The 25,359-nt window shown below is 44.1% G+C and overlaps 1 protein-coding gene across 5 annotated transcripts in view; it reads right to left on the bottom strand.

Moving 5' to 3' along the window:
• Window positions 1-2,491: 2,491 nt before the first annotated feature.
• Window positions 2,492-25,359, bottom strand: part of BMPER (BMP binding endothelial regulator) — a 266,365-nt gene continuing 243,497 nt past the window's right edge. For all 5 annotated transcript variants that reach the window (XM_074367258.1, XM_074367259.1, XM_010970983.3 and 2 more), the window contains 2 exons: window positions 14,427-14,557; window positions 2,492-3,894 (listed from right to left, as the gene is read on the bottom strand). In XM_074367258.1, the coding sequence (XP_074223359.1) occupies window positions 3,713-3,894; window positions 14,427-14,557 (313 nt within the window). In that variant the 3' untranslated portion in view covers window positions 2,492-3,712. The remainder of the gene's footprint in view (window positions 3,895-14,426; window positions 14,558-25,359) is intronic.

Here is a 25,359-nt window from a genome sequence, read left to right on the forward strand (position 1 = left end):
AAGGAATAGTGACTTTATTTGGGAAGCCATCAGACCGAGGAATGTCCCAAAGAACCATCTCACCTGAGGTAGAATTCAGGCTTCTTTTATACTAAAAGACAGGAGATGTGGTTGGTTGTTGAAAAGTTCTTGGTGTAGAAATCCTTTGTTCCTGCTGTTCACACAGGTCGGGTCATAATGTTCCTGTAAACCTCCAACAAGACAAAAGTTATTCTCTTGTTCTGCAACTTTTTATCCCTATATGAATGGAAAAGTGTTATAGCCTTAAAGATCAGAGCCTTGAGAATGGGCTCTCCTGTATATGTCAGGCTATAGGCAACATTCTTAACCTGTAGCAAAAGTGTTAGAATACGAAGGTTAAAGCAAAGGAAACCAATCCAATATGGAGTCAGATTTGTTCTTTCCTGTTGCAGTCAGAAGCTCAGGAAGCACTCAGTGAGTTTAAAGGGGTGGCTTTTCACCGAAAGAGTTGGTAATTCTCAATGTGCCACCCTTTTAACAAAAATTGACCTTGGAAATGTCAACAATGAATTCTTCCTGCTAGTTCAAGACTTTTAGTTTAGGACTTTCAAAACAGTACTATTTTCACAAGGAGAGAAGAAAGAGCTTACTTTTACTGCGCACCAACTACAGTTGGCCGTTCTTATCTGTGCAGGTTCCACATCTGTGGACTCAACCAGCCGCAGATCGAAAATATTTTGAAAAATTTTCCAGAAAGTTTCAAAAAGCAAAACTTAAGTGTGCTATGTGCTGGCAACTGTTTACATAGCATTTACAGCTATTTATATAGTGTTTACATTGTATTAATTATTATAAGTAATCTAGAGATGATTTAAACTACATGGCAGGATGTGTGTAGGTTATATGCAAATACCACACCATTTTATATAAGAAACTGGAGCATTCGCAGACTTTGGTACCTATCCCTGGTGGACACTGAGGGATGACGGTATGTGCGATTGGCATCGTAACTGTGCTTGTTCTTCATTCAAGGGTCTTTGCCCCTCATCAAATTCAATATTCATAGCTAGTAGCATAATCAGAGTAAGGATCTATACATGTAAATAAAGTGATATTACCCCATCTTTTAATTTTCTGTATACCATGGAACCAATACTAATTGCTAACCTCGGTTATGTACATTAAAGAGAAGTAGAATGTTTTCATTTCAAGTCATCTAACTCTGCAGGAGTTGGGCTTTGAGAGCCCACTGAAAACGTCCCGTGTGATTAAAGTGGGGCCACTAGCATTGAAGCACTTGGTTAATCTCCATTATAATCAATCATTAGACAAAATCATTGCTCAGCTTTAGCGCAGAGCCAAAAACAGAATATGCCAACCAACTGTTCAGCTGATTTCTCTACCCTCCCCCATCAGACAGCTGCCTGAATCACCCTTTTCATTCTGCCTTCTCTTTCTTCTAAGATTAGGAATTTTAAAAAGTATAAAAAGGTTAAACTAAACCCTAGATAAGGTAGGTGACATAACCCTGTAATCAAGCCACCCAAATTGATGGAAACAGTCAATGAGGAGGGGCCTTCATCATGCATCCACTGTGACTGTCCATGATTGAGAGTGTTGGGAAAGAGGCTATTTAGCCTTAATTGGTAGAGGTACCCAGTCCACGGATGAATCATGAGCACTGAATAACCATTTACAATTTTCCCTTCTGCATCATTTCCCCTCTGCTTCCCTCTTTCACAGAAAAGAAAGAAAAAAAAAAAAAAAAAACCAGAGTGAACTGGAAAGGAATTTAAAAATTGTCTAAAAGAATAAGAAAGAAGCCAGTCAGGAGAGGTCAACTGATTTGCCCTACCTCTCCTTTCAGAACGGGGTGGGAGGGGGGAAGTAAATGAGGTTATGAGTGTAGACGGGTTTGCACTGGGTCTCAGATTACTGTGCGAGTAATCTCACCTGTGGCAGAGTGTCTAGGTCCCCTGATCCTCAATGCTGCCCATATACTACAAAGCCTCTTTGTGTTTCAGAGAAGCAAAAGTGTGGCCTCAAAGGCTTAAACAATGGGGACAAGGTCACAAACCACACCTGGAACCCAAGTCTCCTACATCAAAGCCTCCTTTTCAAGTGAAGCACTGAGGCACTGGTTGCCTCGGGTCCCAGATACTGAGGTTGGCTATGACTCAAAAGCACAATGACAACCATGTTCCCTGTTGTCACAGCCAGTCACTATTACACTGTGGAACTTACTCACTTTCTCAAACGGCTGGAGATGCCCCAGCAAAAAATCCAAACTAATCCTTTAGCTGTCATAAACACATGTAACAGGAACACAAATTAACAATCTGTGACAGCATGCTGACTTTCAAAACTTTGGAGGTTTGCTATTATCTATTAATAATACTCCTTATAAAAATTAAGTTATTGTCAGGTATATAAAAAATATGCAGATAAAGTTGTTAAAAATGGACACACCTGAAGCTGACAAAGCTTATTTATGAAGCATAACACAGCACATCTTGAAACAGAAAATCCATTGTTTTAAATCTTAAACCCTTTATTCACTACAATGCAGAACATTTTATTTTTAGACATCAGTGGGTTTTGTTTTGTTGACATTTTTCTCTTATTCAGCTGAAAACAAAAGTCAAGAAAACCACATAGTAACTAGTAGGAACCTATGAGGAAATTAGAGCAAACATGTAGACCATTCTTTGTTTGGACTGATGTTAAATCAACCAGCCTGTAAAGCCTTTCTTTTTGCTTAATAATTATGATAAATTCACTGTTGCCAAATACTGTTTGGACTAAGAATCCTCTAGAAATAATCAAAGGCTCTCATTTTATATATGGAATAGTCAGAAAATGTAGCTAGCTTACTTCCACTCATTGGATTCGCCCATCCTAGACTGCTGTGAGTCAGAGAAATGGATATTTTGTCTCACGTTATGCAACAGTTTCTTCAAATATCTGCTCATGCTCAGTAAAACTAACAAGCCATCCAGACACTCCATCATCTCAGTGTGTGACAGAGGCGGACACATCCATCATACACACGTATGTAATTAGGAGACTCAAGGAATATGCAAAGAGGGCAAGAAAGCAGTTGATTCTTCGGTTATGCTCTAGTGACAAATATATATTTCTAGGCGACCAGCCAATCAGTTTGGGAAATAATGTCAGACCATGACCCAGTAAAGTCTAACAGCCTATCCTTGCTTTACATGCACCATTAGAGCCTGTCGCCAATCACTAGCCATCTCTCTCAGGCACACATTCCTTTCTTTGGAAGGCCCCCAGATAAATCTGCCCTTCTCCAGAAAAACACATTTCCCACTCAACTGCAAATCCTGATTCAAAGCTAAAATTAATTCAGGCAGGCAATTTAGATTTCTTTGAAAACTTCCTTAAAAATGACAAATGTCTGTGATGTTAAAGCCATCCAATATATCTGCATGCTGCCTTATTAAATTAAAAACACCTGGTTTATTTATACAATGTATTCAATGGCTTACAGAGTAGGATCCGAGAAACAATATATGTCTTATAGCAAAAAATATACATATAATCATCCACCTATAGTTTATATAAATGATGAAATGCTTCTGAATATATCTATATATCTATATATGTACACATATATACTCCGTGTGTGTGTGGTTGCACAATCAGCACACAAATCCTGCAGTCTTTCATTGGCTCTTCCACTTCAGTGTCAAGGACACCAGGTTCAAAGTCTGATGGAGCAGAACAAAGGTCACCGCTGAGGACAAAGGACTGGCTTGATGCACCTCCCCTTGTGAAGGACCAAGTTTGCTGGACAGTGGCAACCAGCAACACACGGCTTATTGCAAGGACCAATCTCGTTCCAGTTGTCACAGGTCTTGGCACATCCCGGGCCACAGGTATCATACACAGCACCGTGCTTACACTGGGTGGCTACAAAGGAGGAGGAGACGAAGGTGAAACATGTGGAAATAGCCAGATTAATGCACCCTCAGCCCCACGCCATCTCCTCAGGCTCATGTCACTCACGACACAGGTTCCCCGGCGCAGGTGCACATCTGCATTCTAACAAAGGAATAACAAACACCCAACACTCCTCACACACTCTGGGAATCACCTGCACCTAGAAAAACAACTTCAAAGAGCCTCTTGCCGGGCCAGTAAACTTCAGAATCAAATCAAATGAAAAAGCTTTAGTCCCAGATGGGACACACCATCCATTAGTAAAGCTACAAGGAAAAATCTATAAGGTTATTTAGGGACTGAGAATAGTATGAAAGTTAACTCCAAATGGTCCTTCCAGCTATTAAGGTGCAATGAATACGAGTAATTTCTGTAACCACATTGATACTCAAATATACAGAATTACACGTACAGGAAAAAAACCTGCCAAGGGTATTGGAAATGTGTGACATATTTTAATCATAGTGATCCTGTGTTGAATTAATCAATTTGAGGCAAGTTAGAGCAAGAGTGGTGTAGAGCCCAAGAAAGACGGGAGTAGCTGGCTGGCTGGGAGAATAGAAAAATGATGATGTAGCCAAATCGTAGCAATTTACTATCTTTGTTAACTTGGAGCTAAAATGATTTTGACAATATTCTGAGACTTCCTGAAAACTCATGAATAGATGTGTCAGAAAAAAAAATACTGCCGACATTCGGGAAGTTTGATGACACTCAGACTTTTCCATCTGAGTTATTTCCAATGAAAATCAAAAGAGGCCAGCCCTCATTCTCAGGAGCTGGAATGTTGACACATGTAGGAATTCAGAAGAGGATCTCTTGAAGAATAACAGTAACAATCCAGCCTCCATCTGAGGCTGCTCCAAACAAAAGCAATAACAATGGATGATCGCCATCAGCTTGTGTCTCTCTTATTATTTTTATGCAGGTTGCAGAACAATACCTGGTGAAGTTGTGTAATTCAAACACTGAAAAACAGAACTGGTTTTCAAGCCAGTGGGCCTGACTTTGGGTCTTTCAAAATGTATTTTTAGAGTTAGCACAGAACATTTTTGGTGTTGGACCATATCTAACAAACAGTAAGTTAATGAGAACCGTGAAAGTAAATTGTACGAATGCTCCTCAAATACCCATTACACTATTTTAAATGGATGTCCATCCAAGGAGTGGCCCATTTTCTCTCACCATTTCTTACACATTATTAGAAACCTGAGCTGCGTGAAACAGAGAACTTTGAGAAACATCTGAATGGAACTGAATTTATAATATTTGGCTCCCTATTTACCATTTCTCTGCATGAATTCGAATTTCCTTATTAAGCACTGGCATATTTATCTCTGTACCAGGTGGTAATTAAACTATTAGCTGTTACTAACCACCTGTTTTGAACAAAGCCACTGAGCAAGATGCTGTAGGGGTAGAGATAAATGACCTGGCCATCTGTCTGATACACCAACAGAGGGATGAGTTACTGGGAGCAAATTACCGGCCAATTATAATCAAACAGCAAATGTAACTTTATTGATTCCTATGCCTGGCTCACACTCACTTTTTTGAGATGTCTTCTCAAAGGTAATTTCCGATCTCAGATAGGATCCACAAATCCTCTACCCCTTTTCCCTATTTTTCTCTTCTTTACACAAATGACTACCATTTTTACCATTTGTACCATGTTTACTTTCTGTCTTCCCACACTAGAATGTAAGCTCCCTGAAGGGAGAGTTTCCATCTGGTCTACCACTACATCTCTACCACTGGCATATTTTCTGGAACCTAGAGGGCATTAGGTGTGGAAACCAGCAATAAATACTTGCTCAGTGAATGAATGACTCATGAAACAAACATAATTGCAGCAGAGAGGGGACTGGACATCTTCCACGTGCCCCTTAAGATCCACCCTCTTCCCTCCTTTGTCCTGCTCTATATCCTGTGAGCAGCTCTGTGCTGACCTCCAGGAAGGACATCCATGGGCTCCCCTGTGAATGGTGAACACTGATGGGAGATTGGAGGAAAGGGAAGAGTGAGGTCCAGGTCCTTGTTCCCTTAGCACCCTCCTTCTGGGATCACCCCTCAAACAAAGACCACTGCTCCAGGCCAGCAGCCTTCTCCACAGCTCTCTCTGTCCCCAAGTTCAGAGAGCCAACCTTCCCCTTGCCTCTTTAGGCCCAGGGGTGATAACAGTCACTCTGTGATGAGCTAAGGTATGATATTATAAAAAATAAATATTCAATCTTTGTCTCCAGTTCCTGGCTCACAGCTCCTAAAATCCTTGGAAACTCTACAGTGATAAGTGTCTTTGGTATGATAGGAACTGGTGGCTAGCATCCCTAGGCAGCTTCAGGATTGAGGCTGGTCACCAGAAAGATTAAGGCGTGATTAGAGGGTTAGAATTTTTAGCCCCATCCCTGGATCTCTGGGGGCAGGGAGAAGGACTGGAGATTGAATCAATAACCTCAGCCAACGACTGAATCAATCATGCCTACGTAGGAAAACTTCCATTAAAACCCCTAAATGACTAATGACAGGGGTTCAGGACGCTTCGGACCTGGCAGACACATTAAGGTGCCGGGCTTATGGTGTCCTCCTTCCCTTCAGACAGAAGCTCCTGTGCTCAGGGACCCTTCTCGATCTTACTCTGTACCTCTTCATCTGGCTGTCCATCTGTATCCTTCATAATGAGCCAGCAAAAGTAAATAAAGTGTTTTCCAGAGTTTTGTGAGCCATTCTAGCAAACTATGAAGCCTGAAAGGGAAGGGGGTTGTGAGAACACATCTCTCCCCCGACTTTGCAGGCAAGTCAAACAGAAGTGAGGGTAAAACCTAGGGACCCAATACTCGCAACCAGCATCTGAAGTGAGGTGTCTTGTGGGACTGAGCCCTTAAACCTGTGGTGTATGATGTTAACTCTGGGTAGTTAGCGTCAAAATTGAAGTGAATTTTAGGACAGCCAGATGGTCTCTGGAGGGTTGGAAAATTGGTTGTTGTGAGATAAAACCCCCACATTTGGTATTAATTTACTGTGAGTAAAGACAGTTCATTTCCAGGGCACTGGACTTTTCCTTGTTAATTCCCTACATCCTACACACCCCTTTTTAAAGTAGTCCATCTAGTAAACTTACTTCAACTAATTAATTTGAGTGTGCCGCTTGTTTTCTGCCTGGATCCTAACTGATACAGCGGATAAGGAAAGCATTACTCGTATTCTTTAAGGCTACTTTCCCTAATGTGACTTCCACTATGTAACTCTAATAAGCTGTTTTGGCTTTTCATAATTTAATTCTATTCCTTAAGCTTCTAGGAACCTCCTGCAGCCAAGCCAATCCTAAAGACATGCCCTCTGCCTTAATCTCGTGCCATTTTCAAGCTTGGTAAATATCACCACCATTCACCCCATCTTCCCCTCTTTTAGACTCAGTTCTCAACCTTTTCTCTGAAGGTGGAACCAAATTATCAGTAATTCAGAACAGCAATGGAAAAAATACAGTTCATTTTAACGTGCAGCCAGGTTTGAGAACTGGCCCTATTCATGCTTCAGTCACTGTAGAGACATGTCTTTCTCAGCAAAGGAGAGGGCAACTAATATTTCCAAAGTATAAGCAGGTACACAATGGAAGCCCCTGTTTCCCATCCTCCTCCACTAAAACCCAGCGGTGCTCTCCCCGAGTCCCAGCACACTGGTCCTCTCCGATGGATGGTTTAGGTCACCTGCACCAGCGCCCTTAACCCACCTCCCTACTGCGTCTCCTCCTGATGGCATCTATTCTTCATTTGCCATTTCTGTTTTCTGGCCCATCTCCTCCAGGAACTTGCTCTGTTACCTGTCCTCCTCCCTGCACGTTCACCTTCTCCTTCTCTGTTGGCCCCATCCTTTAACTATCAAAAACACCTCCTGATCAATACTAATCTTCAACAGAAAATACTCCCTAATCTGTTTGACTTTTCAAATCCAAATTTTATAGAAAAGTTTACAGTCATTGTATCCAGTTCTTGTGTAATTAACATTGGTGACCTATCTTCCTCGCCCACCACTTTACTGAAGCAGATCCTACCAACATCTTCCATAATGACCGTATCCACGGACACACTGGCAGTCCCCATTCTCACATGACCTCTCCAAAAATTATTTGCTCTTTTTGTCCATTTTATCTTATGACACTGAAATCTCCAGTTTCTTCTGCTAACTTCTTGCAAACACCTTCTCTTCCTCGGGCATCTTAGCCTACTCCCTGGCCCTAAATGTTCAAATTACCTCCAAGACTCTTCCCCTGACACTGTTTTGTCTTGTCTTGTCTCCCCTCCCTTCCTCTACTTTCTCCCTCTCGCTCCCTCTCTCTCTCTCTCAATCAGTTACTATAGTTTCATTTTTAATTTCTAGTCAAAGAGCTCTGAAATTGATTATCATCATTTGGGATTCTCTTCCCAAATTAATCATTTCCCAAGCCTTTATTCAAATGTCACCTCTTTCAACTAGCTCCCTGGCTCTCCCCAGGATACTTTTCCCTCCTGTGTCCCACAGCAGCTTTCATAATAGTTATCTGTTTACTTGTTTCAATCACCCAACTACAGTGCAGCTGGAGTTCTTAATCAGAGATGCTCACAAAACTCTCCTGAGGATCTTTTAAAAGAGATGTATTCCTTAGCCTCTTCTCTAAAGAGTTTCGCTCTGTGTCCACAGTGGGGCCAGGTAGCGATAGACTTTAAAGATTCCAGACAATAAGCACCCCTGGTTGAACAGAGTGAACCACTGAGGCTGGGGCTCCTGCGGGCAGAGTCCTTGTCTTCCATGACCCGAAATCCTGGCTCGGGACCAAGCACAGAGGAGCAGCTTGATAAATGCTTGTGCTTGTTGGATGATGATTTAATCTTAATGGTGTTTAATCCATCATCCCAGTTCCCAATGTGGATGACATCTGGCTGGCCTTGAGTTCATTTTCCGCTCTGCTGCTTCCAGAATGCCTCTTTTAACTCACTTTACCCTCCAGATACTTTGCTCCCATTCAGATCTTGCAAAGATCCCTTCTAGTATAAAAACTCAGCAGAATTTCCTCTTTTCCACCCGTGTTCTTTCCTTTTCGTTCATTCTCCTATAGACACGCACTCTCCCGAGCCTTCTCCTCTCTGACCTCTCAGTTCTTCTAACTCAACCACTTAGTCTTCTACTGCTTCTCTGTGACATCTTACCTTTGATTCTTGAACACTAGATATCTCCCTCACCATCGACAGATAGAGTAGAACACAGAAAATGAGGAACTACTAGGAAAAAAAGGATCTTATCCATCATATAAACACCATCTCCATTCAATTCAAATTAAATCACTAAATATCTAGGGAGTGTCTACTATGGGGCGAGCATTCTCTTAGGCCAGGGAATCAACTGTGAATCAGAGATCTTCTCTGACCTCCAGTTACAGGATCCTGGGTTTACAGCCAAATAGGTGAAGGAGACACATAAACAGATGTTCAATTAAATACAAGATGCACTTTTGGGGACAAAGTATAGTGAAGGAGTAAGAGAGAGAGATCACCTTAATGTTGAGGATGGGGTAGGGATCCAGGAAGATTTCTGAGGACAGATCCCACTTAAGAGGTGAGTAGCAGCTGCCAGACAGATAATGGCAGGGAGAGTTCCCAGGCAGAGAGAGCAGCAGGAGCGAAGGCGGGGGTGTCAGCAACAGCAAGCGTCAGGGCCCCGTGGGGAAAGGGAGGACCACCAGTTTGTAGGACGAAGGGAGCACGGAATTTGAGAGGAAGGGCGGGAGGAGACAAAGGCAGGGAGGTAGTAAGCAGGGAGGCAGAGCTGGTAAGCCTTGGCGAAGAGCAGTCTTGGAAGGCTTTTAACTGGGGAATGACGTGATTAAATTTGCCTCCAAATTGGCACAACTTTTAGCTCATCCTAGAAATGTAATCCTAGCTTGGTCCCTGTCTTACCTTTCTGTGAATATAATTTTTTTTCACACTTATAAAAGGCAAACAATACTTTTTTAAAACATCAGTGTGATTTGATTTGCACGTATGCATTTGAAAAGTGTTCATGTAGTCAAATACGTTTTTAAAAAACCTGGAAACTACCAAAGTGGTCGGGGTTAGCAGGGATTTATTTTCTAGGGGGCAGCTACTCAGTAATGCTTGCAGGCAGCGTTATGTGTTGCTTTATGCGCTACCCAAGAGGTGTTTCACATTGGCTTCAGTGATAAGTTCAGGAAGTGTGGCTCTGTGTGTCTCCAAGGTAATGAAGGTCACAGTACTGACTTTATCTCCCAGACCTTTACAGGAGACATCCAGTCAGCCAAGGAAAAGCTCAGTGCATATAAGTGGAGCCGAGTTACTGCAGGGAAGAGGCCAGAATCACCTGGAGTTTGTAGAATAAAACAAGGAGGAAACTGCTCACAGAACCCATCAGAGTATCTGATGTGCTGCGGAAATACACACACCACTTTGAACATCACAGCACTTTTCCTACTTACAAAATGCACTACTAGAAGTGCAGTGACAATTAGTAGTGTCGCCTACAAAATCTGCTAAGGATGGCAAAGTAAGACGCGGGAGCAAGATCACGGCAAAGTTACAGAGTCAGAAGGTAACAAGTAACAAGTATCAATGATAAGGAACAAATGAATAGAAATTGGAAATATCTGGGACAGGAGCCAAGATGGCAGAGGAGAGAGACTCACAGCTCACCCTGTCCCACAAACACACCAAGAATTACACTTATAAACCCACTGAATCTCACAGAACACCAACTGAACTCTGACTGAGTGTCTCTCGCTTGAAAATACAGGAGGATTCTCACAAAATCTGATGAACAAGTTCACACTGTATAGCACAGGGAACTATATTCTGTATCTTGTAGTAACTTAAGGTGAAAAAAGAATATGAAAACAAATATATGTATGTTCATGTATGACTGAAGCATTAAGCTGTATACCAGACACAACATTGTAAACTGACTATACTTCAATAAAAAATATATATATACAAAACAAGATTATACAGACCAAAAAAATAAGTACATCAAAGTGTTCACACAAAAAAATAAATTGGAAAGATCTACATAACAAATATTGATAAATTGGTTAATGCTTATATAAATACACACATGTACTCATACTTAAATATATTTCTCTACAAGGCATTTGCTTACTTGTATTCTCATAATGATTAAAAACAAGGGCTATGATGCAAACTGACCTGGGTTGGATTCCTTTCTTACTTTCTAGCTCTGTGACTTTTAGCAAGTTACTTGAATATTCTAAGGCTTATTGTCCTTTACAGTAAAATGTGGTGATAGAATGTTACCATATAGATTATAGCAGGGATTAAATGTGATTCAAATGTAATATAAAGCACTAGAGCCATCCCTGGGGCAAAGGAGGCTCTTAGAAAATAGTATGCATTGATATAAACAGTCATTATTAAACTTTCATAGCCCTTCACAATAGCCCTTTGCACATTGTTGTGTTTAGTAATTCCTGTACTAAACTAGAGATTCGTTAGTCCTTCTTGCCGTAGCCAGCGGGCAAGTACTTCGTGCTGGCAGCCATGATAGAGCTAAAATTCAGCCTAGATTAGAGATGTCACCTGTTCATTCAGTTTCTTGCCTGGCTGGCTTCTTATCTGTTCAACTTTCAAGCTTTTTTTACTCTGGAAAATTTGTCTTCTCTGCATTAATGGCCCTAAGTGCTGTCATAAGTCAGAAGATCTGGGAGCTAAGAACAAGTAAAGAGTACTCTTATAGTCTTCAATATCCCAGGTTAATCGGAAATGAATCTACAGAGAGACACTGCTTATTTCTGTAAATACCACCTGTCAGTCGGTGGAAGCTCAGGGGTTGTGTGTGTGTGTGTGTGTGTGTGTGTGTAAAAGGTTCCCCTGCAACCAAACATTGACAGGGTTATACTTCACTCTGATGGCTCCACTAATTTTAAGTGGTAAATGGAACCTTTCAGGAGCCATATTCCCTTTCCATTAGAAAAGCAATTTTAGCTGCTGAGATTCAGTCCCGGAAATCAGGATCCTGGGGTGTGGGGGTGGGGAGTGGAGTCCTCAAATGCATTGACTAGGGGCACTGAACTGGTGTGAAATACAGCTCTGGGCCAGGAAGAGAGGGTTCACATATTCTGTCCCTGATATGATCCTCATCACGGCACCGCAGCTAATAAAATGAATAAAGTTCTGCTGAGCCCCACGTCGCACCAGGATGAATGGTTGGGGATGGAGTCCATGTATTTTATTCATTTTCTGGTAGATTCAAGGGAAGGAGGACTCAAAGTAGAGAAAAGAAGATAGGAGTGGTCAAGGTGTCCTAGAAGGACCCAGTCTCTCAAAAACACTCCCATGCTCTACTACCTGGCACTGATGCATTAGGTGGGAGGTAAGGCAGCCTCACCTTTCAGGACCCTCAGCCACATCTTAGAGTGAGTTATTTTTTTCATCAAATCAGTACTCCTCTGAGAAGGGCAGCACTGACAGAGGGGCACTTTGGCCACGGGAAGTGAACTCAGATATAAAGACTGGACTTGGGCATGCAGGGGAGGCGAGAGCAAATCCCAAAAGGGAAGTCACAAGCAGATAAATGGGCTTGGGTGCTTGATGAGGACACAGATGAGTGACTGTGTCAGGGGGTGGCTTGAAGAAGCTTTAGCAATCCCCAAACCCTTGTCATCCTACCCGCCAAAGCCACCCAAACAAGCATCCAAATTAACTCCGTGGTTTCAACCCTGGTTGCAAGTTAGAATCATCTGAGAGGTTTCAAATGATACACAGGCTAATGAAGGGAGGATATGTGGGCACAGGGCCCAGGTACGGTTTTCTGGTTTATTTTTTTAAGCTCCCAGAGTGACTCCAAAGTCGAGACAGTCCACTGTCTAAGTGAACACGATGTCCATGCACTGAAAATACAGATTCAAGACCATTCTTCTCAAAGTGTCTTCCAAGCAGGTGACAGCTCCTGCCCTCCACCAATGCAGACACTCTAGCGTCAGCAATGTCGTGAACTGCCTTCTTTTCTAATATCAGAGCTAAGGTTTTGCGGATTAGTGTAGAATGTTGCCAACGCCAGTCTCTCCGCTCCAGGCAAATCTGGTCCTTTACAGAAAAACATTTGCCAGCCCTTGGAGTAAATGGCGAACATTCATCTCATCATCAAGTCTATGTGAGAGCAGCAGTTACTACTGACTGAGTATCTTCTACGAGTGGAACTCTTCCCACTGTCTCACGTACAGATCACTATGCGTATAACTCTGCATAGCAGATACTACTGTAAAATTCCAAAATTGATCTAGAATTCCTCTTCTCCCTCTACACACTGCCTCCATCTTAATCCAAGCCACCGTCACTTTTTCTCCCCAACTGTTTCAACAGCCTCTTGCCTTCAATCCAGCCCCATTCAATGTGTTCTCTACACAGTTGCCTCTATGCAGGGTGATCTTGGAAAAGCCAGAAGAGGGTTACTTAAAGCCCATCAGCAGCTTCCATTCTTTTTGGAATAGAAGCTGGCCTCCTGCCCAAGACCTGCAAAGTCCTGCATGGTCCAGACCCGACTTCGACTCTGCTCTCATCTTCCTTGGCCCACCATGCTCAAGCCACACTGACTCCCAGATGGAGAGCATACTGTCTTAGTCCTACCTTGCGGCCATCAAATATGCTTCTTCTGCATAGAACACTTGCCCTGACTCCCTTCAATCTTCCAATGCTCGGCTGAAATATCACCGCCACAGAGAAGCCTTCCCTCTTCACCATCGAAGTAGCCACTCCATTTGTTTCCCGTTGCTCAGCCCTATTGGTTTCCTTCATCACACTTACCACACTTAGCAAGTACTTCCTGTAGAGTTACTGTTTTTGTCTGGTTCTCCCATTGGGCTGCCAGCACCTCAATGACAGGAACCTCACCTCATCTCTTAAATAGTCACCAAAGGACCCACAGTGCTATGTTCAATGTCTAGAACTTAGCCATTTCATAAGAAATAGTTCTTGGATGAACAAAGAAGTCCATTTGACAGATACCAAATAAGCTACTTAACTTGCCCGAGATCAAAGAACTGTAACAACTATCTTAGTAAACCGCCTCTCAGAGGGAAAAGGAACACTGTCCTAGGGCTTGTATAGCAATCTCTCAAAGAAAGAAAATCACACTCATCCTGAAGACCTTAAATGACCGTAATTGTCCCGACTCTCCTTTGCTTCACACGTAACCTGCACCACAGCTGTGACCATCTGTGTGTTAAGCACATCCAGCTGGTAGCTTGAGGTTGGGAGGATTTTGCAACAGTGGAAATCCTTAAACCGTTCAGATGTGCTTGTCACGAAGCGTTTCTCCTAAGTGCTTTCTATCCCGCCCAGTGGGACGCTCCTGTGTTTTACTGAGTAGCATTCCAGCTGGGCCACTGATAAGACTTCCCTTTGGCCAAGGGGGGGCGTGACCATTCCAATCACCCAGTCTCTTCTACTGCCCTCGTGGGCACTGGAGGGAATTTCTGCCCAAGGGACCCGCCGGGCGTGTCTCACCTGCACAGCTCTGCTGAGGCTCCCAGTGGACGCTGCTGCCCTCTCTCTGGCAGGCCCGGGTGTACGCCAGCAATGACTCGCAGTAACAGTTTTTATGGACTGGACATTCACACATGTCTGTCACGCAGGACCTAAGGGACCCAACAGAAAGAAGTGAACATTCAAAAACACCAAATCATCAAATAAATACCCTAAATGAGACTTGCAGAAAAGGGCGAGGTGGTGGGTGGATATCAAATCTTGACTGGCCATTAAAAGTTGCTATTTTAGGTTGGAAACTTAAAAATAGGGTAGAATTTCTGCATGAAATCTTACTGGATACCTCTGAATAATGTCCCCTTTCTTCTAGCTATAGGGTTCCTTTTCTTCTAGAGCAGGGCTGTCCGATAGAACTTTCTGTAACAATGGAAATATCCTACAACCTCCATTGTCCACAGCAGAAGCCACTGGCTATGGAGCATCTTGTGTACCCAAAGAACCAAATTTTTTATTTGACTTAATTTTAGTGAGATGTAAATAATCACATATGCTCACGTTGGAGAGGCAGCTCTTAGGATGTAGCCCCCAATTAAGGTACTGCCACTTTGTGAGTAGCTCTGATACATGAATAACAGGTTCTCCTACAATATAAGCAAAATAATGACCGACTTGATGAAAGCATAAAATCTCAGGGCTTTCTGAAGACATAAAATTAGGATTCATTTTTGCAGTATCTTAGAATCTTAGTCTTTGAGGAACTCTGAACCTCGCTCTTTAGAACATGGAGGTGACCAATTCCAAATAAAGCAAAACTTTCAGGCCCCGAATGAGACTGAAAGATGAAGGAGACTGAGCCAACGTCTTTATAGTCAAATTCAAACATGGAAATGATGGACCAGGACATAAAGAGAACCGAAGTGTATTTAAAATACAAACTAATAAATTTTCGAACACATTGACCTCAAAGACATAATGACAACCTTACCCTGGTAGATAATATTACAGTTTACAAAGGGCTTTCATATGCGGTCTGTCACTGAGTGCTAAGTGGGACACAGCAGAGTCTCTGTTTTATAAATGAAAAGGCCATTTTACAAATGAATGGAGAGGCCCAAAATCACATTAATAAGTGACTAAAGAGTGAATTAAATCACACCCCCTAAGACGAGTGCTCTTTCTGTCACACCACACCACCTTCCTCATCTTCATCTTCCAGGAAAGCTACTGCCTAGCAATTCTGACTTAACATTTTATGCGAGGCCCCCAAGAGTAATAAAATTAGACTACCCTTATTTATTTTCATATCCTGTTCAGCAGAACCTCTTCCTTACAGAATTTAATTCAAGGCTGGAAGCAGAAAAAATAATAGTCAGGATTACCAATAGCACCGATGATCTTGAAAAGTGATCAGGACACGGTCATCCAAGGCTAGTATGTCAGTATTTCCTCCTGGTGTGGGGCAGGAGTACACACTGATTACAGAGAGGGACCAGCTAGCTCTGTGTGGAAGCTGGTACACCCCCTGCTCTGAACAAGAACTAAACGACAGAAACCACGTTAAGGATCAATAGACTCACCAGGTCCCCTCAAAGTTATTACATTTCAACACTCAAGGGCACAGCCTTGGGAAATGGGAACTAACTGGAACAAAAGAGAAACAGATCTGAAACCTCAAGAGCTCTTCCATTTCATCAGATGAGGGATTATTTGATGCCCGATACTTAAGACACGCTAATCAGGACAGAGAAACTGCTCTCTCTTCTCTCTGTAATAATCAAGACTGTCTTTCCTAATACCTTCTCTACTTGCATTACGGAAAACCCGTGCAATCGTGATCACTAGCAAGCCATTTCTGATACTAGACACGCATTGTGTCTTCAAATCCATGTGGAGTTTCCAGGCTTCCAAGAAAAGCCAAATAAAGCCTGTCCTTAAAACGCCTTCTAAATGTCTGAGGGTGACGCCTCCTCAACACCGTTTCCTCTGCTGTTTCCATTTTCAGCTCAGACCGACCCACGCCCGCCACATTCATGCTCACGCTTCACAGCAACGTTTTTGGCTGCCCCAGGTTCTACCCTCGAAGCCCGCTTATGCTTCACTTCCCCGGGTGACTCTTGTCACCCACCCTCCTTCCTGGCCCAGGGGGATGGGTCTCTCTCCCTGTACACTGCGACATGACATTGGTGGGATGGCACCTCGCAGGCCTCGTAAAATGACGGACGGTCCTTGTATGGAAAATATCTCAACAGGAGGAAACGCATCCTCTGACTGGAAAGAATGCCTAATGGAACTCTGTAAAATTGTGTGCACAGGAGACAAAACAAAATTTAATTTGTTTGAGTGAAAGGACTGTTGGTGAATGTTTTCCGTCTTCTCTCTTTACTTCTGCTGATTGTCTTATGAAGCCACGTAGACAATCTAAGATAAATTCTGGACAGCGAAACCGATTCACTGAGACTGCTGAGAAAGTGTTGTAAGCGCATATTTAATATCTGCTTTGCACACGTACCCCACCCAACCACCAGACCACTCAGCGCCCGCAGGCGTAATCAGTGATTTATCTACCCTTTCAAGCTGTGGGAGGTTTGAGCTTATTCTATTACTTGGCACTCATGAGAAACAACATTTGAGGGAAAAACATTTGTCAAAATCAGCCCTTGACTTGAAATACGTCACATATTTTTAAAGGCTTGAAAGATGTGTTTTGTCACAGAAGTTGAAACTATAAGATGTCTCTTTCCATTTGTCAAGTTGATTTTTACACAGAATTGTGCCCAGGGTTGGTGAGAGAATGGAGAAGCAGACAGTCCATACTCTGCTGGCAAAAGTGTTAAACTGTTAGCTCTTACGTTGAGTATTTTGCTTAGATGAATGATCTCACTTACTCCACAAAGAACCGGATATGAGGCAGGCGTATTACTGGCCCACTTAACAGACAGGGAAACTGCAGCGTGGAGATGTTAACAGCTTGCCCAAGGTCACGTGGCTCACAAGAGATCCAGAACTACAAAACTAGGGCTATAATTCAGGGCTTTCCAATCGCAACACCCATATTCCGAATAGCATTAGATCTTTCTAGAGAGCAATTTGGCAACATTTATAAATAGCCCTAAGAAAGGTTCTTATCATTTGTTGGGGAAATTCCACACCTAAGGAAATAGTAATGCATGTGGACAGACTTTATATACAGGGGTTTTTATCACAATGCTATTAAAATGGGGAAAAGAAAAAAAGAAAGAAAAGAAAAAAATCTAAATTACCTACAATAGAAGCCTAGTTACATATATTTAGGTGATCACTATGATGAAATATTCTGCAGACATTACAATGATGTTTAGGAAATATATTTTAAAACATGAGGAAATGTGTAAGAAGGATTAATTGAAAAAGAGAAAAACTGTTTGTCTTGTGTGGCCACACACAGAAAACAAAAATACCTGAAAGTAGGTATGCCAAGACGTTCACAACAGTCACCTCTGAGTGGTGGAACTATGGCTCTTTTTATGTTCCTGTGTATTTTCTACAATGAACGTGTCACTTTTTAAAAAAGATAAAAATCACAGTGTATTTTTTTAAGCAACAAAAAGAATAAGATAAGGAAATATTAATATTTAAATCCAGATATACGAACTAGAATGATAAAGAATACAGAATGGGAGAAAATTAAAGTTTCTGTTTGTAGATCTTAGTTATTAAGTAATTCTCTAGCAAAAATCTTTCCTGTGTATAAGAGGCCTCCTGACATAGGCTGTGATGCGATTCACTTTGTGTCCTCAGATTTCCACCTCATTGATCTACTGATGCTGTGAACTCGACACCCAGACAGATGGAATGGATAACAGAATAATTATGCATGCTTCTGCTGGTCACAAAGGAATTTATTAGGAGAAAAATAAAACCATCTTCAAATGCCCTTCAAATTTCAGAGAGGGGCAAAACGACAGTCACTCAAATATTCAATCCATGTTTATCACACTTAATAATTCAGTAGGAAGGAAATCTAACTCATGATGCAGCAGAGTTGAATTTTTATATGTCAATGGAAGATTACCGTCCTTTCCTTAGTCAGTATGCACCAATACGCCACATTTATATTCGTTTTACAGAATAAGTAGCAGAATGTTATCACTTTAAGTAGTTACTGAGATTTATGGCTTTGGTTTCTCTGCTTTCGTGGCACTGTTCTGTCTGTTGTATTCTGTTGATGCTGACTTCTTGGTCAGGAACCAGCCGCCCACTGCTCCAATGGGAAAACACAAGTTGCATTGCAATTGAGCTTTTCCAGGAAAGCTCTGCTCTGCAGGTAAAGAGCACCAGCCCGTGCAATCCCTTTAAAGCACACTTTCCGTCACAGGAGCTTTTAATTAACGTATCGAGAAATGCTTTTTTGATTTATCCCCCGTGCTCTTGGCATCTTTCCCGACAGCCGAGAGGTGCAGGCAGGACTCTCATTCCGTGGGGTTTGCACAGCTGCGTGGTGCAGTGATTTGGAAAGAGAATGCCAAGAGCTACTGCAGGGTCCGTGCCGGCCAGCTCTTTGTCACACACCAATGCCTCCCGTCCCTAACTGTTTCATGTGCGTGTGCCGTGTTGCAGTAAGACCCTTGGAAGCCTTTCCTCATAGAACCCAGGACAGTACTAGGATCAGAACCACCTGTGGTCCATCTGCTCCCTGAAAGACAACTTACCACAATTTATCTGCAGGGGAGCCCTGCTCAAAGGCTGCTGCCTCCTGTAAAGCTCCAAGACAGCAGCCACTAGCCACATGGAGCTATGTACGTGGAAACTGAAGTTAATTACAATTAAATAAAATTTCACGTTCAGTTTCTTAGTCGCACTAATCACATTTCAAGTGCTCAGTGGCCACCATATTGGACAGTGCAGATTCACACCAGTTCCATCACTGCAGAAAGTTCTACTGGACGGTGGTACCAAGAACGCAGCCCCATCCATGTTAGAAAACCATTCCTGCCCTCCCCAGAGGGATTTACAGGCACAGTGAGATTAAGATCAAGCTCACGCCTGCTGCTTTACCGGGCGCCTTCTGAGGAAGTTCAGGTTTCTCGGCCTCAGATTCAAGGTTACGAAACCATCTAGGTCATCCCCTCTTCTTCCCCACTTGTTCTTTCATCCAGTGATATGGATTGTCTCATAACCCTCAGGCTTCCTTCCGCTTTCTCCTTGTCTTCTCCACTGGAAAAATCTGATGCCTATCCTTTAAGGCTCAGTTCAAATTCCTCCGTGGCATGCCCTGACTGGCCCAAGAAAAGTTAGCCCCTTCCTACTGCATCCTGTCCCCTCCACATCTTTATTCTTGCACAGACCCTTTGCATCCTAATTACCCCTTGCACTGGTTAAGGCTGAAGACTGTCTTTTACTCATCCAGGCAAGCACAGAGCCTTGAACACACAGCTCAGTAAACAGTGAATCACTGAAAGAGTGGGTGAGAATGGCCTGATGACCTTTGTACAGCTTCCACAGGGCCAGACAGTTGGACTTCGATATCTGAAGGGCGGGAATTCCATCCTTGTCCCCACTCCTGGGCCACTGCCTCACGTGGTCACGGCGTGGGGCTGCAGGCCACAGCAACCTCGGGGCTAAGCTACTTCTACAGGAGCCTTTCCACTGTCATTGTCACGTTGAAACTCTTGCACTCCTCTCCCGGATCCCAGAGGATTTGGGTTTTTTAGATTTAACGAATGGTGGAAAAAAAGGAATTTGATGAGAGACTTCTGCATTAATGACACATTTGCAGAAAAGCACATATTCAATATTGTAAGAACAACCTCTAGCTCTTAGTGTTATTAAAAAGGCAAGCCTCCAATACTGCTAAAATCAAAACATCAAACACCTCTCTGCTTCCTGGCAACGGTATACCCAGTGGCTTTCCTTCTGCTTTTCCTGGCACGAGGGCCACCCCTGTCAGAAGGAAGCAAGTGCTCATGACTTCGCTACCCAGACAGTTTTTGAAAGACAGATATATGAACCACTGGGAACTCTCCACATGGCTTCTGGGAGAACAGAAGGGCCAGCGGCGAGTGGCAGCAGCCAGCCCCCTCCGGGAACCAGTCAGAGTCCTGGCTTTCCTCTCTGCCACCAGGAAGGTCTCTGGCTGCTCCTGGCTCTCCGAGAGCAACAGGAGAATGGGACCAGAAGATGACTAGAAAACCGTGCTGGGGTCAGGTGGCTTCCCTTGCTCCTTGTATCTGGGAAGTTCACAGATGCAAATGAAGTCATCTTAGCCTTGTCAGTGCCTCGGGATCAATGAGAAACGAGGAAGGGAAAGGATACGGGAGGCAGAATCTTGGCTGGGTGGACAGAATGTGTTTAGCTACAGAGGGACTATAATAGAAAAGAACAAATCTGACTCCACGTTAGGTCTGCTCCTTTAGCTCTAACCCTGTGCTCTGTTTCCTGGGCTTAGTCATGCCAGTTCTGCACCTTTTGTAAAAGAATGTTGCCTAAAGCCTGAAAGATACGGGAGAGCTTATTCTCAAGGCTCTGACCTTTAAAGGCATAACACTTTTCCATTCACATAGAGATAAAAAGTTGCAGAACAGAAAATTGCATTTGTCTTGTTGGAGGTTTACAGGAACATCATGACCTGACCTATGTGGAGGGGACAGCTGCAAGAACAAAGGATTCTGATACAACAACCACCCACACCCCCTCCCCTTTAGTATAAAAGAAGCCTGAATTCTGACTGGGGCAAGATGGTTTCTAGGATATTAGTCCTCCAGCTACTTGGTCTGCTGGCTTTCCAAATAAAGTCATTATTCCTTGCCCCAACACCTCGTCTCCTGATTTATTGGCCTGTTGTGCAGTGAGCAGAATGAATTTCTGTAACAACACTATTTAAAAATTCACATATAGTTTAACCGTTGAAGTTCTGCCCTGACCTCCCTGCCCTGAGTTGCATGGAAGTAACTAGAGGTAGTGGCCATGGTGAGAAGGCACATCCTCGTCACGTTATATGTGAGAAAGTAACTCGCAGCATAGCTCAGGAGTGGCCACCTCAGGTCTCCTCAGTGCTATACAGGCACCCTTAGACTTTCAAAAAAAAAGGGCACTCTGGCAAAAAACAGGGCCTGAAGATTCAATAATGAGAAACAGCAGGTTACTTTATTGAGTTGTTAATGAGAGTGTGGGGCAAGCCTGCAAAGCCAGCCAGCAGAGAGTCTCTGCTGCTCCCTCCAGGCCTGTCCCTGGCCAGCCACTGTTTGGCACCACTGTGGCTTAACTATCAGTGAGAATATCTGATATCAAAGAGTGGCTCACATGTTGGTTCTGGGCTGCGTGGGCTTGCCAGGACCGCACAGTAAGGCCAGGCATTTCCAGGTGAGCTTGTACGTTTCACGAACTCTATCTGAGGAGACTGGGCAGGAGAAACTGGGAGACCAGCTGCTTCTCTGGTTGTGGCTACTGAATTTATCTGCAGTCTAGCTTCACCAAAGACCCCCATCGTCCCCCCAATACACACACACGGTAGACCTTTAGCCCACTCCTTAGTGTGAAGAGTGAGTTCTCTAAGCTGTTTGTTGCAGGCACTCAGGGAAGCACAGAGATGGGCCCCAATTAGAAGGGAGATCACACAGATATTAAAAACCAAACTCCAAGCGATGGAAGGGCTATCGCGGGCAGGAAGCTACTGCAATGGGATACTGAGGACTAACTCCGGGGAGGCGGGGATGTTCAGGGCTTTACAGAGTAGGAGAGACACAGGAACTGAGTCTCAAAGGATCTGTGGAATTGTGCTTGGTTAGAGGATGCGGAAAAGGAAATTCTAGGCAGAGGGAGGGGCCCAAGTAAAAGCCCAGAGTTTCCAAGTCTCCAGATCTTAGGTTTGATCATCATGTGATACGACCTCCAATGTTAAAAACCAAACCAAAACCAAAAAGTCCGCGCCAAGCAGTCACACAGCTGCTCCTGAAGACCTCGCTTCCTCACAGCACAACCTGGCAGGTCTCCTGTTAAGACATTTCTTTCTTTCAGGGATTCCAACCCTCATAATCTCCAACCTTAACTCTTGGGTGTGACACCTGGAGCCACACAGACTCAGTCAGTGTTCAGTGCCCATGAAGATGCTTCCATTACCCTCCGTGGTTCACTCGTCCCTCCCTCAGCCCATGTGTTTTCCTCTTCCTGCCTTCAGTGTCCTTCCCTCTGCAACCGCTCTCTTCCTGCCTTGATAAGAATAAAAATCCAACTACGAAAATAGCAGGGAAATAACCTACCTAGCCTGGTAGGTTTCGTTAATTATTCACAGGGCACCCCTTCTCCGATTGCCTGGATTCTGCTCTTGTCGTGTACACACGGCCTACTTACACACGGTTCCAATTTAAAACCTAGGGACTCTAAATTTGTGCCTAATTTAGATTCTCCAGATAATGAAAAATCTTGATTGCTTTTGTCCCCGTAACACTCCCCAGGAGGCAAATGCCATGGCCTGCACGGTAGAGGCCAGTGTGGCATCGGCGTTCCAGAAATGGTCATCAGCCTCAAACACCCGTCTAAAGCCAGGGGTTGTTTTTGTGGAACAACAGGCATTTGGACACAGTTACCGCCTTGAAAGAGGAGCAGTGCCTATGACTTTCCACAGATGCCAGTTTTAACAAGAGTCCCTCACACTTGCTTTGAGCAGAGACTACACAACCATCGTACGTATTCTGCAGCCTAAAATATTTTCTCCCTTGATAGGGCCATATATAAGATCATACATGGAGACTATGATTCCTAGCCCATCGTTAATACTTCTTGCGTCTGAGGGTTGGGGAAGGTGTGTGCACCATCCTGCTGTTTGTCCCATGCTCAGGGGCTATGCATTTAAAGGGTCCGAAGCCATAGACTCTATACTCCCTAACGTGGTTAGAGATACTGCTCTTGGGAAAGATGACCTCTCTGCTCTAGTATGAAACACTGGCTTCATGGAGGGAAAAGCTGATGAACAGACATATGCTGAGTTGTCACTCCTAGAAGGATAACATTATTTCAGTTTGGGCAAAGATGTCTCACAGTCAGCCAGGGAGAGAGGAAGCCTGGTCACTACCCCCCTCTAGTGGCCAAGGACTGGAGTGCCAAATAAACATAATTTGGATTCCAGCATTTACGCCTTATCCTTCACTCTTAGGGGGAGGCTGGCTGATACAACAGAACATAAAAATGGCTGCTTGTCAGAAAAATCAATCACTTTTCTCTTAAACACTTTCAATCCATCACTGTCACACTCACTGTATAACAATCATAAGGCTTGTTGGTGGACTAAATACCTGCATGATCATAGAAGTCTGCACCCCGAGTGCCTGCCTAGGAGGGGACGATACAGGGGGTGCAGGAGGACAGGTGAGGTGGAGCATCAATGGGGAAAGCCTAAACTTTTCCACTTTTTGGGTCAAATCTCATTTCCTCTGTGCACTGGATTAAGCTTCACATACTTCTGTTTTTACAAAAAATTCCAAGTACAAAAGGGTACTAGACCTTTCACCTAAGCACGGGAGAAACATTCTCTACCACATCTGAGGAGGTAACCCGATCAGAGACGAAGATGCCAGCACGGGGCCAATATTCATCCACGTTCCTGTCTCCCCATTAGTGAAAACGCAGGGTCCCTGCACTACCAGTATTCCATGATAGGTCTAAATATGGATTAACCCTCGGTAGTATTTGTGTTTGGAAAGATCCTCCGTGAATGAGAGACAGGCGGCTCTTTACCCAGAGACTCTCAATATGTCTTCTCTGGGGTGAGTCGGTCTCATATTTCTCCCTGGATATAGACAAGATATACACTGTCTTTGAAACTGGTCTATTCAACTGGACAAACACTAATTGAGTGTCTGTTGTGTACAAGGCAACCCTGCCTTAGATTGGGGACATTCATGGTGTGCTGGGGAGGGCAAAGCTAGACTGGGAAAGGCAGCGGGCAACAAGCAGCACAATGAAGGAGGCTGGGTCTAGGGCTCCTGTAAGTGCAGGACTGCGCTGGGGACAGGGTGCCTCCTTACATTGTGCTGCAGGGCGCCCTGTGCATCTCTGGCCCCAGGAGAGGAAAGTCTGCCCGCACAGGTGCTCCTGCAGAGCAACTATTAGAGAGTCAGAGGAGGCAGCCAGGTGAGGCAGAAAGCGCTGTGGAGTCACCACCCCAGCTGTGTCACTTTACCTGCCAGTTTACCTTGTACAGCCTCTCATAGGATTCTAGTGAAAAGTAAGGGAGGAAACAGACCATCCCACTCCTGCCATGGCCATCCCCAAAGAGGAGAAATTCACCCAGCTATGGAAATGATGGTGAGAGATCACCAAGGCAGAAACCGTGGTTCACTCATCCCAGCCCAGCTGAAGTTCAGAGTGAGGAGGGTGTGCAAGGTGGTAGGCTGTTTTCTCTTCTCTCATTCTAGGGTGGCATCCCCTTGGCTCCACTCTCGGGGACCCCCAGCCCCTGCAGCGCCAGGACAGGTCCGCCTGCCTGGACCGCGCCTGCCCACCAAGAGGGCAGCTATCGGGAGAGCTTCTCCCGAGGGGCAGTGAGGAAAATCCATGAAAGCGAAGGCATCCAGCATCTGGAGGCCACACCCCAGCCACACGCAGCAGCCACCACCAGCCCAGCAGCTTCAAAGGGGACGATCCTTTCAGAGGCCTTTTTCACATTAGGCAGTGGACGGCTGCCAAGCCCCACAAACCTCCGCTATGTGCGTTCACAAAAGGGCGGCAGTGCAGCCGCCCCTGGAGGAGGCGGCGGGCCGGTGAGCTTTTTCAGATGCTGGATGCCTTTCATCACGCATCCGCCGTGCCTCCACGGTCAACCGGCATTTACATCCCATCTGCACAAGGAAGTGCTTTTTGCACTCCGTACCCCAAGGTGCACAGGAAAAAAGCAGTCCGCTAGACCTAAAAGGAGAAGTGTCCTTCCCAGAGGTGAAGATGCCATGGATGGGAGACGGCATGCAACCACTCTCAAATCGCA

Source organism: Camelus bactrianus, chromosome 7, assembly GCF_048773025.1.
Source record: "Camelus bactrianus isolate YW-2024 breed Bactrian camel chromosome 7, ASM4877302v1, whole genome shotgun sequence".
NCBI lineage: Eukaryota > Metazoa > Chordata > Mammalia > Artiodactyla > Camelidae > Camelus > Camelus bactrianus.